The sequence below is a fragment of the Lissotriton helveticus genome, chromosome 7 (assembly GCF_964261635.1).
Source record: "Lissotriton helveticus chromosome 7, aLisHel1.1, whole genome shotgun sequence".
NCBI classification, from domain to species: Eukaryota; Metazoa; Chordata; class Amphibia; order Caudata; family Salamandridae; genus Lissotriton; species Lissotriton helveticus.
In genome coordinates this window covers 686,776,355-686,794,429 of record NC_136068.1, presented here as the reverse complement: position 1 = coordinate 686,794,429, position 18,075 = coordinate 686,776,355, and the positions used below count along the sequence as shown (strand labels likewise).

At 45.6% G+C, this 18,075-nt stretch overlaps 1 protein-coding gene across 1 annotated transcript in view; it reads left to right on the top strand.

Annotated features, from left to right (window-relative positions):
- NEURL1B (neuralized E3 ubiquitin protein ligase 1B) overlaps positions 1-14,750 on the top strand; it is an 89,918-nt gene extending 75,168 nt beyond the window's left edge. Inside the window, exons 4-5 of the mRNA XM_078653008.1 lie at positions 396-515; positions 13,687-14,750. Of these exons, the coding sequence (XP_078509134.1) occupies positions 396-515; positions 13,687-13,931 (365 nt within the window). The 3' untranslated portion in view covers positions 13,932-14,750. The remainder of the gene's footprint in view (positions 1-395; positions 516-13,686) is intronic.
- The last annotated feature ends 3,325 nt before the right edge of the window (positions 14,751-18,075 follow it).

Sequence of the window (18,075 nt, the reverse complement as noted above, 5' to 3'; positions counted from 1 at the left end):
ATCCTTGAGGTACTTTCAAATTTAGTTGACCTCTATGTTTTTCAGATGAGATAACCAATGGCATGTGACTATTGCTGTAACATTAGTGTACCCCAAAAATTACTTGAATTCCAACCGTTTACCACAACGTTTGATTTTCTTAAAATTATCATTAAGCCTTCAGGTTGATAATGGAAAGCGGGGTTTCTAGCATCACAATACAGCACAAGCCCATTGCTTAGAAAAGCTAACATTTAGTGTACAGATGATCTAATGATCTCAGTATGGGTTCTTTGCTGTCCCCTCTGGGTGACACTTTAACCTGTTCCCAATTGTGTTTTTTGTCTTTTTTTGGGAAGGTGCTTGTTGTTTCCTGTAAGCATTGTGTAACTTGCTGTCTTTTGCTCTCTCTGCAGGCACCTTGCAGTCTGTCACTGTCTCCCCCTCAGGATCTCCTAGTGGCTCTCAGTATGACAGTGACTCTGACATGGGCCTGAGTGTGAACCGGTCCTCATCGGCCTCAGAATCCTCACTAGGTAAATATGTCTGCTGAGATCTAATCCTATCTGAAATGATTGTTTAATTAGTATAGCTGCTTCATTCGGACTAACAGATGCTACCAGTCCAAAATTGAGTTGCTGTTGTTTGAAAGTTAAGCACAAGCGCCTTGGTGTAGTGTGAGGGTCTCCTACACCTTACTGTGTTTCAAACTAAAGATATCCTGGAAAGAGAAAAGAAAATTAATCTCGGCACCTGACCTGGTGGAGAAGGAAGGTGGTTGAAAGAACTATCAAATTGTACCACTGGGGAGCCATTAATTTGAGCAGTCTGCGTTTGTGCACTTTGTCATTCAGATGTATTGAGTTTAGTCCTTCCCATGCGAACCACAGATCGTAATTTTTCCGACTATAGTAAGGAACAAATGACATAACTTTTGTGCAAATACCAAGCATTCCTACCACCATAAATGCTATTTGTCACTTACACCTGCCTCTGGAAAGGTGTCTCTTACATCTAAATTCCATTAAATTACTCCTTTAGTATTTGTATTCTTTGTTGGACCGTGTTTACCACTTGTATAACAGAAGTGCACAGAGTTGTAGATGCTACAAGAGAACTTTCGCAGCAGGTGGTCCAGAACATGCAAGAGGGGGTGCTTTTGAGATATCCACTGATCATGGCCCTCAGGCCAACTGCCTCATTAGCTAGGCAGAACATGGTACTGTATTTACCATGCATGTTAAATACCATTAACCCGGGGGAAGGTATTTTCCACATGTGGTAAATATCTCCTTTTCCGAGTTTCCAACTTGTAAATAAGGCATAACATGTGAAATCAGTATTTAATTTCCACATGCTTTACCTTTTTACCCCAATAAATTTCGCCACGTTTCACCTGTCAGAAACTGTTGGGGAAAACTGTGAGGTTGTGATAATCACGCAGCTAATTATTCCGATCCCTGTGTAAGTGTTTACCATATCATACAAATACTTTATTTCGATCAAAAAGATAGTCAAAGCACACAATAAAGAAAAAAAGATGCAAAATACATTAATAAAAACAAACCCGCTGTTGACAGAAGAAAATACAGAAGTTAAAACGTACCAATCGATAAAAGCATGAATAGTAAGGATAAAAATAAGCGATGCTTCCTACAGACTAAAAGCCCCAATCTATGACTTGCTAAAAGGATCTTCACATGACATATAAAAGAATAATAATAATAATACAGTCATTTATAGAGAGCGAGCAGCTACCTCCAAAGATGTTGCCCGGCGCTAAAAGAATATATAAAAGAAATAGGTTGGCTTGAAGATTAGAAATAAAAAGCTAGTGTCCCAACAGTAGATACGATACGCAGAATGGAGACCCAATGACCCCATGTCCACATCATTTCATTGGCACTTGGTACGCCTAATTCAGAAGGCCATAAGAAATTTTTTCTTCACCAAATGTATGGAGTCTACTTGTACTTGTTTTTAGGATTGTAAAGGCAACCATGTGACTTCTAGTGTCTTGGTTCCTGCAAAGGGGCACAATCCACTTGGCTCGAAGTATACTGTACTGAGGGCTGGAAAACAATATGTGCGCCAGCGTTTCATTATCCCCTGTGCATACCGGGCACTGGTCATCTCCTTCCCTCTTGTCATGCCATTTGGCGCTAAAGGCTTTAACTGGCTTTAACTGGGAGGGTGCCGTAACTAAACTGCAGGTATAGTTAACGAGCTAGAGTTGATAGGCTTTTGTCATTGGTTGCCTCATAACACATATAAGGTTTGAATCAACAAAGGACGTTGTGAGACTGCCTTTGCTCTTAGTCACAGTATCCACAGCAACAACCGCCTAATACATGTTTTTTATCTTGTCTCTGGAAAGCATACACAACAACTCCGGAGAGGACCAATAAATGATAAGAACAAACTTCTGCAGAAGTGATTTTATGGTGCAAAACCACAGGTTCTCTACACCCGGTAGGGCCATACGATCTCTTGCACCATCGCAATAGGATTCCAATTCAGCAGTGGTCCACAACTGTGCCAAAAAATTAACACTCTGCATCTGATTGTATGTGAAATCAACAGCTGGGCAAGACCCTATTTAGGGGTGTAACGGTAGTACTCCTGATAAGAGATAAGGCCCTCAAAACCTATGTTCCACCTTATCAAGACTGTTTTAGTTAGAGGAGCCCCATAATTCGGCACCATACAGAACGGACCCTACACCCTTGACATTGTAGATCTCAAGGACTGGGGCAACCCATCGGGAGACGGTCTTACGATGGACCTTTGCTATGTTTACAGTCTGTTGGATGAGCACCAAATAAACCTCTTCCATCTGGGATGCCCAGCTCAGGGTGGGTGTCATTCTGATACCTATATAGTCAAAAGCAGATACCCAGTCAATGCATGTATTACACACTTGTATCTGCATGTTGCAACTGTGGAAATGTACCCAAAGTGAGCACACTGGTGCAGGGCCACCCTCTCGTCAACGTGTTCCAAAGCCTAACAAAAAGAGATAAGCACTGGAGTTGAAATAAAATAACAAGTTTATTAATCACTCATGAGTGGGACCACATCCACACAACACTCTCAAGTGTTGCAGGAGGTAGTACACTGAACTCACAGACCATCGTCTTTATATACTCTATTTCTGCAATGCAAGCATGTGGACAGAAATGATAGGAACAAGTTTACAAGTAGCTATCCGCAAACAAGGGGAAATGGATAACCACTTGGTCAGCAAATAGGTAGGGGGAGCAGAAATGCTTATGCAGCAGTAAACAGTCAACTGATAACATCTAAGACCAGGTGCCCTGGCAGCCACAAACCCCCAGCACGTACATAGCTCAGCCTGTCAGGAGGTCAACTAAAATAGATGACACAAGCAGAGTGAAAAGGCAAACAGCAGAGTACGAAAGAATTACGAAGGAAACAAAATGGACCCCACAGTCAAAATGGCTGTAACTTATGCTAAGTAAAATATTACACGTTTCCACACAACGGATGGCCTTATTTTGGAGATAAATATAGATTTGGTCTTAGCACTATTAAGCTTGAGGCCCCTCCCAACACAGAGAGAAGAAAAACTATCTTAACAGCAATTGCAGCCCCTGGTGAGATTTTGAAATCAATAGGGTGTCATCGACGAAGACGAGGAGCGCCAGGGCCCTCCCCCTCCCAAATTTTAGTGCACCACACCTGCCTTTTCTGCGGTGATCAATCACCTTATTTATTTGGAGGGAGAACAGGGTGGGGCTAAAACACAACCCTGTCTGACTCCCTGAACTACCCTACAAGATACAGTAATCTGCTGATCTGCTTTCCATCTGATATGAGCCAAGTTTACCACATGGAGCCTCACCAAGATATTCAAAAGAAAAGTGGGAATTCCCATGTTTTTTATACACTCCACAATTTCCCTCACTGTACCAGATCAAACACTGCGAAAGTCAACAAAGGCAACCTACAGCTTTCCCTAATTAAATAGTAACTCGTGGCAGTATATACAAGCAACCAGAAGACGTGGTATACTGTACTAGCGTTTTCTCTAATATCCACATGTAAGTCAGATAAGATACCCTCCTCTGTAAAACAGTCCTGCAGGTGAGTCAACACTTGCTTACAAAAAATGTTTTTGAATAGAGTCAATTAGACTGATGGGGCAATAATTCCCCGGTTTGGGCCGGTCCCCTTTTGTAAATTGGCAAGATCTTCGCTAGCTTCCATGAGGAGGGGATCTCAAGGCCCGACAAGATAGCATTAGATAAAATGTTAATATATGGGCTCTACACCTCTGGATTCGCTTTATACAAATCATTTGGGATCCTATCAGGTCCTGGGGCACAAGCTGAGAGGCAAGAATTACTAGCAATCAAGTTCTTATTAAGAGTGAATACAAGGGTGTTTACATCCGCTTCGATAGCCACATATTGGATAATTCGTCCACCTCTATAGCACTTCTATTCGTATCCATTTTACTTGAAGTGGATCACCCAATCGTCAGGTTGTACACAAAAATCCATCACAGTTTCAGGACCATGTAGGCAAGTTGAATCTGTACGCCAAAAGGTTTGGCTATCTTTAGAGCTCAGGGCTTTGTGGAGGGTAGACCACAAGCAATTTTCCCACTCCTTTTTAGCCCTAATCAAGACCTGCCTATACAAGGCCCTACAATTTATTACGTGGGGCATAAGTTGGATTTAACTTCTTATAGAAGCTCCCTCTTTGATATCATACAAAACCTATTAAACCAAGGATGTCCTTGGACATTTCCACCCCCCCCCTTTAGGTGTTTTAACAACAACGGGGCATATTTACAAGGACAGAGTTAAAATTATCGCCGGTTTAGCAGCAGAAAACTGCAGCTAAAGTGGCGATAATGGGCTTGATAATAGGCTCTTGAGAATTCCAATAGAAGCCCGAGTTTACATCAGAGCATGGGCTTCTATTGGACTTCTCTGTTATGTAAATATGCCCCTAAATCCCTGACCTGTGCAAAAAGTTGTGTGTGGCTCACGCACAGCACCTCTCACCTCGGGTGCGCTGGAATGGATGGTAAATGGTCTTCTTCTTTCTCTACTTTAGCAAGAACCGTCTCTAGGGCTAGGGGTTCCATGAAATGTTCTTCCGATTGTTGGTTGAGGAAAGGCCACCCAGATCACTGGGCCAGGCAAAATGGGTTTCGGCCTGTAATTATCAGATAGAATTAGGTTTAGTGCATGATGATCACTGTCTGCTCTATTCACCGCATCCATATCTAACACAGCCAGCCATAACTTTATGTCAACCAAAAAATAGTGGATCCTACTCTGGTACCCAGGTCTGCTGTATGTCATTCTTCCCTGGCGATCGGATGCCACCCTACCATTTGCTGCTCTGAGGTCATAATTAAGGGTTAAGATTGGGGTCAAAACCTGCCCTGCTTTGGCAGAGCATCTCACACATAGCAAGTCAAGCTGGGCGATGCCCCACTGATTATCCCAGACTGCTGTCAATTCAAAGGGGTTGTCAACTAAGGGTCCAAATGCAGTATTGATATTGCCTGCCACCAAAAGGTAACCCTTCCCTGTTTGTTCAAAAAGCACCACCTCAAGAGTGTTTAAAGCCACTGACACAGTGTTTAAACAGGGACTGGAATTTAGCCTGGAACGTGTAATTAGGGCCTCTGAGTAAGCTTTCTTCCACTTATTTGTTTCCTGCAATTTATATATTTGAGGTATGTAAAGATGTACTAAGAACTTTTCCTCTGTGCTCTCCATGGTTAGTAAGCAGAACTGGGCTCTTGACCATAAAGGAAGATTGGAGACAGCCCATACACTGTCAACCAAGTGGTGTTTGGTTTTAAACAAGTCCTGTGAGGGGAGAAACAAGAAACATACGTGCACTAGATGAAGATAAGTAGAGAGGAATTTGATAAGCATTTACATTTGATAAGGAAAGTAGTGCAATGCAATTCACTATGTTTTTCAGAAGAATGGTGTTGTTAGAATTATGGAAGGGTGTCTAAAGGTTCATGGTAAAGACCATGTTTTCATGAAAGTCGTTAGATGCGTGGTACGGCTTTGAGGGGCATTTGTGGGGTCAGAGCAGACAAATTCAACAAGCATTTGCAATGCAATATGTCTCGCATTAGGAAAGTTTGAGCTACTGATATTGTAAATGACACATTTTTTATTTATGTGTTGGTTTTATAAATAGCTAAATTAATAGCTTCGTCATTTACAATGCCAATAGTTATAACTTTCGCAAATGTGATACCTATAGCATTTGTAATGCAATATGTGTTGTATTTACGTGACTTAGATGTATTGATATTACAAATAACAATGGCTTTTGTTTTTTTTAATAATTAATACTTAAATAAAAGTTATTGTAATTTATGATGGCAATAGCTTAAACTTTTGTAAATAACTTTTGTGAAGATTATGTTCAGATTATTGAGACGAAAATCCAAGAACAGAAGTGAACTATTAACATTTTTTGTGAAATTTGTAATAAAGCTTGAAACATTGAGAGAACATATTTGAACCAGTTCTTGAATGGTTGCACAGATTGATGCTGTGGTGGCGCTGAGTGATGTTGTGGTGGCGACGAGTGATGCTGTGCCGTTCAGTGATGCTGTGGTAGCGCATAGTGATGTTGTGGTGCCCCTGAGTGATGCTGTGGTGGTGCTGAGTGATGCTGTGGTGATACGATAGAGTGAGTGCAATAGATAGATAGAGTGAGGGCGATAGATCGAGTGAGGGCGATAGATAGATAGACTGAGGGCAATAGATAGATAGAGTGAGGACGATAGAGTGAGGGCATTAGATAGAGAAATAGGGGTGTGAGAGGGTGAGGGGTGTGAGAGGGTGCGGGGTGTGTAAGGGTGCAGTGTGTGTGGCCTAAAGTAGTGTGAGTGCGCAATGTGTGACTGCGCTGTGAGTGCGCAGTCTGTGAGTGCACAGTCTGTGAGTGCGCAGTCTGTGAGTGCGCAGTCTGTGAGTGCACAGTCTGTGAGTGCGCAGTCTGTGAGTGCCCAGTCTGTGAGTGATCTGTGTGAGGGGGCAGTGGGTGCGGGGGCAGTGTGTGGTGGGGCAGTGTGTAGGGGGCAGTGGGTGAGGGGGCAGTGTGTGGGGGCTAATGTGTGAGGAGGCAGTGTGTGAGGGGGCAGTGTGTGGGGGGCAGGGGGTGAGGCGGCAGTGTGTGGGGGCTAATGTGTGAGTGGGCAGTGTGTGAGGGTGCAGTGTAATGAGTGTGTGTGAGGGCGCGGGTGTGATTGTGCAGTGTGTGTGCCCTAAAGTAGTGTGAGTGAGAAATGTGTGAGTGCGCAGTGTGTTAGGGGTCACTGTGTGTGAGGGGCATTGTGAGGGGCATTGTGAGGGGGTAGTGTCTGAGGGGCAGTGTGTGATGGGGCAGTGTGTGAGGGCAGTGTGTAAGGGGCAGTGTGTGAAAGGTCTGTGTGAGGGGGCAGTGTGTGAGGGGGCAGTGTGTGAGGGGGCAGTGTGTAAGGGACAGTGTGTAAGGGGGCAGTGTGTGAGGGGCAGTGTGTGAAGGGCAGTGTGTGAAGGGCAGTGTGTGAAGGGCAGTGTGTGAGGGGGCAGTGTGTGAGGGGGCAGTGTGTGAGTGGTCTGTGTGAGGGGGCAGTGTGTGAGGGGGCAGTGAGTGAGGGCACAGTGTAATGAGAGTGTGTGAGGGTGCAAGGTGTGCGGGTGTGAGGGTGCAGTGTGTGTGGCCTAAAGTAGTGTGAGTGAGCAATGTGTGAGTGAGCAATGTGTGAGGGGGCAGTGTGTGATGGGGCAGTGTGTGAGTGAGGGCGATAGATCGAGTGAGGGCGATAGATAGATAGACTGAGGGCAATAGATAGATAGAGTGAGGACGATAGAGTGAGGGCATTAGATAGAGAAATAGAGTGAGTGCGATAGATAGTTAGATGGTTGTGTGTGGTTGTGTGTTTGGGGTTGTGTATTTATTTGTGGGTGTGTGTTGTGTATGGGGTTGTGTATGGGGTTGTGTGTGTGGTTGTGTGTGCTTGTGTGTGTGCTTGTGGGGGGATGTGTGTGGGGTTGTGTGGGGGGTTGTGAGTGTGTGGGGCTGTGTGTAGGGTTATGTGTGTGTGGGGTTGTGTGTGTATGGGGTTGTGTGTGGGGTTGTGTGGCTGTGTGTGTGTGTGTGGCTGTGTGTTTGTGTGGCTGTGTGTGTGTAGGGTTGTGTGTGTGGGGTTGTGTGTGTGGGGGGTTGTGTGTGTGGGTCCTGTGTGTGTGTGGGGGGTTGTGTGTGTGATGTGGGGTTGTGTGTGTGATGTGGGGTTGTGTGTGTGATGAGGAGTTGTGTGTGTGGAGGAGTTGTGTGTGTGGAGGAGTTGTGTGTGTAGGAGTTGTGTGTGTGGAGGAGTTGTGTGTGTGGAGGAGTTGTGTGTGTGGATGAGTTGTGTGTGTGGATGAGTTGTGTGTGTGGATGAGTTGTGTGTGTGGAGGAGTTGTGTGTGGAGGAGTTGTGTGTGGAGGAGTTGTGTGTGTGGAGGAGTTGTGTGTGTGGAGGAGTTGTGTGTGTGGAGGAGTTGTGTGTGTGGAGGAGTTGTGTGTGTGGATGAGTTGTGTGTGTGGATGAGTTGTGTGTGTGGAGGAGTTGTGTGTGTGGAGGAGTTGTGTGTGTGGAGGAGTTGTGTGTGTGGAGGAGTTGTGTGTGTGGAGGAGTTGTGTGTGTGGAGGAGTTGTGTGTGTGGAGGAGTTGTGTGTGTGTGGGGGGTTGTGTGTGTGGGGGGTTGTGTGTGTGTGTGGAGTGGTTGTGTGTGGGGGGGTTTGTGTGTGTGGGGGGGTTTGTGTGTGTGGGGGGGGTATGTGTGTGGGGTTGTGTGTGTGTGGTGTTGTGTGTGTGTGTTTTGTGTGTGTGTGTTTTGTGTGTGTGTGTTTTGTGTGTGTGTGGTGTTTTGTGTGTGTGAGGGGGCAGTGTGTGTGACGGGGCAGTGTGTGCAAGGTTGCGGGGTGTGAGGGTGCAGTGTGTGTGGCCTAAACTAGTGTGAGTGAGCAATGTGTTAGTGTGCAGTGTGTGAGGGGTCACTGTGTGAGGGGCAGAGTGTGAGAGGGGGCAGAGTGTGAGAGGGGGCAGAGTGGTAGGGGACAGAGTGTGAGGGGACAGAGTGTGAGGGGGCGGTGTGTGAGGGGGCGGTGTGTGAGGGGGCAGTGTGTGAGGGGGCAGTGTGTAAGTGGTCTGTGTATGATTGGTCTGTGTGTGAGGGCACAGTGTAATGAGAGTGTGTGAGGGTGCGAGGTGTGCACGGTTGCGGGGTGTGAGGGTGCAGTGTGTGTGGCCTAAAGTAGTGTGAGTGAGAAATGTGTGAGTGTGCAGTGTGTGAGGGGTCACTGTGTGGGGGGGCAGTGTGTGAGAGGGTGCAGAGTGTGAGAGGGTGCAGGGGTGTGGGGTGTGAGAGGGTGAGGGGTGTGAGAGGGTGCGGGGTGTGTAAGGGTGCAGTGTGTGTGGCCTAAAGTAGTGTGAGTGCGCAATGTGTGACTGCGCTGTGAGTGCGCAGTCTGTGAGTGCACAGTCTTGAGTGCGCAGTCTGTGAGTGCCCAGTCTGTGAGTGATCTGAGTGAGGGGGCAGTGTGTGCGGGGTCAGTGTGTGGTGGGGCAGTGTGTGGTGGGGCAGTGGGTGAGGGGGCAGTGGGTGAGGGGGGAGTGGGTGAGGGGGCAGTGTGTGGGGGCTAATGTGTGAGGAGGCAGTGTGTGAGGGGGCAGTGTGTGGGGGGCAGTGGGTGAGGGGGCAGTGTGTGAGGGCTAATGTGTGAGTGGGCAGTGTGTGAGGGTGCAGTGTAATGAGTGTGTGTGAGGGTGCGGGTGTGATTGTGCAGTGTGTGTGCCCTAAAGTAGTGTGAGTGAGAAATGTGTGAGTGTGCAGTGTGTGAGGGGTCACTGTGTGTGAGGGGCATTGTGAGGGGGTAGTGTCTGAGGGGCAGTGTGTGATGGGGCAGTGTGTGAGGGCAGTGTGTGAGGGGCAGTGTGTGAAAGGTCTGTGTGAGGGGGCAGTGTGTGAGGGGGCAGTGTGTGAAGGGGCAGTGTGTAAGGGACAGTGTGTAAGGGGGCAGTGTGTGAGGGGGCAGTGTGTGAGGGGCAGTGTGTGAAGGGCAGTGTGTGAAGGGCAGTGTGTGAGGGGGCAGTGTGTGAGGGGGCAGTGTGAAATGAGAGTGTGTGAGGGTGCGAGGTGTGTGAGGGTGCGAGGGTGCAGTGTGTGAGGGGGCAGTGTGTGAGTGGTCTGTGTGAGGGGGCAGTGTGTGAGGGGGCAGTGAGTGAGGGCACAGTGTAATGAGAGTGTGTGAGGGTGCAAGGTGTGCGAGGGTGCGGGTGTGAGGGTGCAGTGTGTGTGGCCTAAAGTAGTGTGAGTGAGCAATGTGTGAGTGAGCAATGTGTGAGTGAGCAATGTGTGAGTGAGCAATGTGTGAGGGGGCAGTGTGTGATGGGGCAGTGTGTGAGGGGGCAGTATGTGAGGGGGCAGTGTGTGAAGGGGGCAGTGTGTGAGGGGGCAGTGTGTGAGGGGGCAGTGTGTGAGGGCGCAGTGTGTGAGGGCACAGTGTAATGAGAGTGCGTGAGGGTGCGAGGTGTGTGAGGGTGCGGGGTGTGAGGGTGCAGTGTGTGTGGCCTAAAGTAGTGTGAGTGTGCAATGTGTGAGGGGACAGTGTGTGAGGGGGCAGTGTGTGAGGGGGCAGTGTGTGAGGGGGCAGTGTGCGAGGGCACAGTGTAATGAGATGGTGCGGGGTGTGCGAGGGTGCGGGTGTGAGGGTGCAGTGTGGGTGGCCTAAAGTAGTGTGAGTGCTCAATGTGTGAGGGGGCAGTGTGTGTGTGAGGGTGCAGTGTGTGTGAGGGGGCAGTGTGTGTGGACTACATTACTGTGAGTGAGCAATGTGTGAGTGCGCAGTCACCAATACTGTGCAGCATGGCTTTTAAAAAAAAACAATTTTTAAACTTGCGCGACCTGCTGCATGTCATTTTGTAGGTGCGCACACCAAGAAAACATGCGCCTAAAAAATTACACGAGTGCCTTTTTTTCTATTTTTGGATCCAAGTTGAATGGGAAAACGAAAAATAAAACCAAAAGAATTCCTTGGGTTTGCTTTTGAAGTGGAGTGGGGGTCGGGTGTTTTATGACCCCTCCGTCCGTTTGCTTAGAAACATTTTGCAGACGTGAGCTGCATCTGTTGCCTGCCGAGTTAGAAGTGTTGAGCCAAGATATTTACTGTTTGTGATCAACAAAGGCTTGTATTTCTGGGAGTCCTAATAATATCTGATGGATTTTTGCCTGTTTCCTCCATTGATATGGGAAACATTATTTGAAGTTAATCCTGACATGAAAGCCTGGATATTGTTCAAAATATACTTTAAATCCTGTTTCAAGTAAAGAAAAAATACCCCAGTATTCCTTTGCTTATTTCTTTCCCTTGTACGCTTAGTTCGCATTTGAGCCTGTCTGGAAGCGGCACTGTTGTGTGTTTCAAGCGTAGTACAAAATTACTACGATAGTTGGTTTCAAATGTCTGAACGAACACACAAGTACTGTATAAGTAGCACATTGACCCATTGCCAGGAAGCGCAGAATGGTAGATGTGCTGTGCATTTTCAACATCGTACAAAACATGAAAGATCGGTTTCAAGGGAAGGCGCCTGGCGACTGCTTATATTTTTCAATATTCAGCATTGAAAGGGAAAGTAGGTTAGCGAGAGGGATGTTACGGGGGGAGTGAGGGAGAGCGCGAGAATGAGAGAGAACTACAGGGGAGGAATGGAGATAAAGAGAGCCAGGAGTAACAGAACGAACTTGGGTCGAGAGTGAGAAAGAGACCTAGAGAGAGAGGTAGGAGGAGAAAAAAACACGAGTGGTGCGCACGTAGAAAGTCAAAAAAATTGAGTTAAAAACACCTGGCGACTGCTTATATTTTTCAATATTCAGCATTGAAAGGGAAAGTAGGTTAGCGAGTGGGATGTTATGGGGAGAGTGAGGGAGAGCGCGAGAATGAGAGAGAACTACAGGGGAGGAATGGAGATGAAGAGAGCAAGGAGTAACAGAAAGAGCGTGGTTGCGAGAGCGAGAAAGAGCGGCAGCCTTTGAAATCTGATGCAGAGGCACAGACGAATGGTGGTGCGCGATGTGCACGCGGGGGGCGGGGGGACGGCAGCCTTTGAAGTCTGATGCCGAGGCACAGACAAATGGTGGTGTGCTATGTGGCTGGCGATGCTGTGCACGCGCATAGATCACATGAACTGTACGCGATCCGCAGCCGTTTTGATAGACTTTTCTTTTCCGCTTACTATAATCTCGCCGGAGCAATACGCAAGCGCATTGGCTCAGGCGAGACCTAAAAAGGTCAGGAAGAGACATAGGTGATGCATAGTACATAGTAATCAAGGGTGAAGCTGTAGATTTGTGTTAAAAGTGAAGAGTAAGCAAGAAATGGGTCGGTTGGTTTCATCTGCTAGGCTTAGTTTTTGCTCCAATTCGGAGTTTGTATATTGTGTGATGCATGGACCACACATCCCATCGCACTGATGGGCACTTCAGGCCCTCTTCAAATGTAAAAGCAGAGTTTTTTAAAATGTAGCCCACTGCAAGTGCTGCATTGCGTAAGCGGGAGAGAACCGTGCAGAGCCATCTTTACTAAATACTGCTCTGTTGCACAGACAGGCTGACTAGTCCACCCTCTCACACACACACACTTGCACTGTAGAGCAAAGGTTTGCATGTGATTTCTAAAATAGGCATTGTACTTAGAGTATACAATTCCAGTAGAAAATCCTGTGCCTAGGCAAACTTTAAAACATTTCTTATACTGTTTTTGGATATGTGCTATAAACATAAAATGTGTGAGGTGTTAGGTAAACTGCAACAATTTCTCCAATCTGCGCATGTCTCAAGGAGCAGTTGTGCTGTTTTGAGACTAAACCCAGACTAAAAACCATAGGTGGTTAAGCTGACATTCTCATGCACAACCGATAGAACATCACATCGGTGTTAAGTGTGAAAATCCCTATTTGTGCTAAAAAAAAGGGTACTTTTACAGCGCTGAAAGTAATAACCCTATCAAGATTTGTAGTGCTTTGCATCACTTTGTGTGACTTCCCAGTGTAACAGTCACACACTCTCTCTCTCTCTCACACACACACACACACACCACCAACCCCCTTCCAATCCAATAACGGTGGAAGAAATGCGACTTTTCCTCAGCTGCCTCTTCCCTAGCCTACATAGCCCTCTCTATGCACAGCCTGATTACACTGGCCCCTTTGGCCTCTGCACATGCAGAGGATCAGTCCAAATCTTCTCGTGTTCTCCCTCTGCAGGGTTTCAGCCAGTCGCTCCATGCGTCTGGTTTGCATTTGTCTGATATGTGCTGATGAAACCCAAGCCTGGATTCCCTCTGGGTACGAGGCATTCACAATAAGTGGCAGAATGCCTTGTAAGTAGTAAACCTTGTGGCTAAAAAATACACCCCCGAGGAAAAATGGAATACCACGTGAACAACCACAAACTGGTCCAGAACTTTGGAAATCAGGACAATAGCATTCCGAAGCACTTATCATTCCTTCCCAAGACGTTAATGCAAGGATTTCAGACCCATTGGGATTTCCCATGAGCAGGTGGTTTGGTCTGGTGGGGGATGCTTAAAAAAACAAAATAATGTTTTTTTTACTTGTGTGGATGCTACTCTTTTTAATGTTTTCCTGTTATTTTATTTTCAGTGACGGCACCAAGTTCACCTCTAAGTCCTCCCGTCTCACCAGTTTTTGCTCCTCCTGAGCCGCCCGGCAGTAAGAACAGTGAGTGCACAATCTGCTTTGATGGCGACGTGGACACCGTGATCTACACATGCGGACACATGTGCTTGTGCAATACCTGCGGCCTGAAGCTCAAGAAGCAGATGAACGCCTGCTGCCCCATCTGCAGGCGAGTCATTAAGGATGTGATAAAGATTTACCGACCTTAACATCAAGCCCCCACCCTCCATCATCCCAGAAACCTCTCTCAGTCCGTCCTCTGCGTATGAGCTATCACCCAGGCCTGCTGGGGCTTCCCCAGCTCCTAGCTGGTCTGAGACTGGTAAAACAAATCAGGGACTTTTAGCCGGTGTGAACCATGGTCCATCATAGGACTGTGCCTCTAAGCCAGAGTAGGCACGTGATTTCGGCGAAACCTCCATCAAAAGTCACAGCAGACCAGAAACCTTCAAACAACAACACTACCTATTTTCTTCTTATCTTTCTCAATGGATTATAAAGCTGAAGTGTAGGTTTTCTTTTCTATGGACTTGCATCTGTTACTTACATTTGATATATTTCGGCACTTTCTGGAATAAATAGTCCTTCTGTATTTTTGCTGTTACCCTCCAAATCCTGCCTAATTATAGGGCTAGAACCTAAATGAGCTCAGCATAGTAGCCAATTGGTAGCCCTTAAAGGGGCAGTTTTTCTGATTGGTGGTCCACATTAGCCATGTGTTCACATAGGTTTATTGTACAGATTCCCCAGGTGCTGTTACTAACCCTCTCCTGTAGTTCCAAGGAATCCAATCCTGACCACAGCCAGAGATTATTCAATGCACAAAGTTAATTGAATTTCCTGGAAAATGCCGGCAGTCACATGGGTGTGGCTTGCATAGTGTGCGCACTAGTTTGCCCTCCACTCACACCAATGTGCCAGGTGCTTCCTGGAATATAATCATCTTTTCTTGAATACTGGGTCTGGTGGATCCATTGTTCATTTGCCTCGCTTCTATGTTTTTCCATTCCTTAGTCTCAAAAAATAAATATTGGGGTACTGGACCTGTGGGAGGATGGGTTTAGGTACAATTGCCATTACCACTAACTAATAATTAGCTCAGAGCCATTTGGTAAGAGCATTGTTTGGCTATGTTCTCCATCAAGCCACTCTCAATAGTGTAGAATATTTCATGCAAAAAAGCCAACAAAAGTTCAACCAAAGTGAGGTGGCTTGTGGTGCACGTGCCTCTGACCATATATGCCTTAGATGGCTGTACCCAAGACATCCCTGATGACACAAAAATACCTTATTGAAGTGATTAGCAGACTACAATGACAAAGCAGATGGTGAACAGTATAGCAGAGCTTCATTAGACACCCTTTGGTAAGTGTGCTTATGCCACTTGCTGGATGTCGATAAAAGGTGCGGGATGGGTTTAAAAAAACACATTCAAGCATCAGCACCCAGACATAGATAAGTGTTACACGTTTGGAGGTGGGTGTATGAGAGTGCTTGTAATGTGTTAGTACGTTGTCTTAATCCCATGCAGGGCTGTTCAGGAAATATGTATATCTGGTGCCAACACCCCTACAAGAGTCTCAGTTCCCTTTTCATTATTCTGCCCGTCACAGTGATTATGGAGTGTGGTGGCGCAATGCTGATGAGGCTCTCCATCCTCTTACAAAGGTTCAAGTGCTGACCTAAGCAGATGGTAATTCAGCACTCTCAGACGAGTTTGTTGGTCTCTCCCCTGTTCCCTTTCTGTGTGCTATTCAGCTCTTGGGCTCTGGTGCTCACCTACCACAACCATCACCTACGTTTGGAAAATGAAGAGACTTTAAGTAATAATGCATTACACCAAACGTGCATGTTACCCTTTCTTTTTTGGCAGTGGAGGTCTGGTGAAGGCAGTATGGGAGGAGAGCTCAGGTGTATTAGTGAAACCACTATACGGAGACAAATGAGTAGAAAGAAGGTGGCATGTCCCGGACACAGTGTGCTTGCAGATCCTATTCACTTTGATCCACACACAGCTGAACATGGCACGTGATAATTTGAAGAGCAAAAAAGTGTTGACTTTATTAGCAGTTAATCAATAGGGTGGATGAAAATGAGTGTATTATAAAAATGCTGCAATTTCATTTTCAGTTCAACATTCTTCACTTCTTTAGTTGTCTGATTCAAGGCAATTGTCCAATCAAGATCCATAGGTTAAATTGCTGTTTTAAATTCCAATAATCAAAGTTCAGACACATACATTTTTGCTCCGTGATACCATGAATAGAGCAAACGAGTGTCACCCCCTAAGCAAAAATAAGAGTACACACTATGGGCCTCATTTACAAGCCCCTCACACTGCGGGTACATCAATTTTTCCCATATTAAAAGTGATGCACTGGTGGTGAAAGGGACTTGTAAATAAGCCGCTATTTATCAAAAGACAACCAGCATCATGCTTTCTAAGAAAACTCACCTCTGAAGCCCTCTGGTCCCTCTTCAAACTGTTGTCTATCCTAGTGGGGTTAGCTCTGAGTAGATTATTGGAAGATAGAAAATGCTGTTTTTAGGATTAGACCGATCATTTGCAAAGTGTGGCACCATTCTCTTATGTCTGAGCTCTGGCTCTCCACCTGGCTGGCTGCACCTTTGACTTATCTAGGCGGGAGGTTTTTACATCCGGGTTACTTTGTGTGTTTGGATAAACAGATATTCTCATCCATCTCCATTTATTGTGTATAGCTTTGACAAATCCTTTGTCGAAGTTTTTTTTAGCTGCCCATGTTGTAGGCACGTTTTTCAATTGCATTTAATGATTTCTGACACAAACAGTGCTGCCGCCACCTCAGTCCCTGCCCCCTTGTTGACTTTCCCTTCATTCATAGTAATCAAATTAGCTATTAGATATTTGTAGCTCTGCAACTGCCGTGTAGTGAAGGTGTACATTTCGGAACTATATTTCCATGGGGACTATGATTCACCCTTCTGGTCAAGTGACTTTGAATGACTCGGTACAAGTCTGTTCTTTTGTTAGTCTTTAATACCCTGATTCCATAGTCTAGAGCCATTCGAATATCAACAATTTGCCAAGCCTAGGTGGCCAACCTTGCATCTCCCACGAGCATAACGTTGTTGCATGATACACAAATGGTTGAAGGTCCTTAATGTATGGAGGGAGTTTTGGATTAGAACATGAACAAGAAGAGATGAAAGAGGCAATATGTGTGTATATATATGTATATGTATATGTATGTATGTATGTATGTATATATTATATATATATATATATATATATATATATATATATATACACACAGCCCATCTCTTGTTTTAAGGCTCAGCAAGTGATTTCATAAAGTTGTCATTTTGTGTTGTATTGATAAATGTGTTTGCAGTTTTAAAGGCATTGTAGGATGAAACTTAGAAGTTGAAAGGAACAAAAAAGTAAATTGGAGATGTTGCAGCTAGAGTGTTAAGTGTAGATGCCAGGCACAGCTGTAACTGTTTGTGGACAAGCGTTTTAAACACCGATTTGTGCTCCAAGTAGAATTTCTATTCTTTTTGAGGGAGAAAAAATGGGGAGACAGGCACATCGTACTGTTGTGTACAATCTGCTTTAGGCAGTTTTGTTAACTAAACTCCGGTTGTAATCTGAAGTAGCTCAGACAGCTGGTTTGCACAAGTGGTCTCGTACTGAGGTATTTGAGAGACACTTGCAGTTAGGTGATTACAGGGCATGAACTGAATGTGTCGAGGGAATCTTCACATCATACCATGATGGCAATGAATGTCCCACCTAGAGACCCATTGTGTTCTACTATAGATTGTCTTTACAGGCAAACCTGAAGCAGGGTCCGTTCCTGTCAGATGGACCTGAACCCGATGCTTTTTGTTAATACTCTCCTGTTCTTTCAGATACACCTCAAGCTATGTTTGTTCAGGTCAAGGATTCTCGTAGTGTCTAATGGTATCCGAAGGTGGGAGTGCTAAAGCATTCTTGTGGTTTTAAAAATGGTGCCTAAAGCCTCTTGTTGAGACCAGTTGAAATGTAGTGCCAGAATCTGGTGTAGGCTTTGATGGAAGTTTGAATTTGATTGTTTTTGTGTCCCTGCACTTTATAGTAGTTTGTATTTATGTAAAAGTAAGTTGACTAGTGCACCTTTCTAGGGCTAGCATTCCTTGTACAAAACTCCCTTGTCTGTTACCGTGTTTCTAAGCTCCACGACAACATAGGCAGGCAAAGCCTTGATTTCCTGCTGTACTTTTTTTTCCAGAAAACTGACTAATATTCTTTTTGCTCTGCGGATATCAGAGAAAAACTCTCCATGTAATTGAAAGTGATGAGAAAATGATTTCCTTGCCATTTCCTTCCTT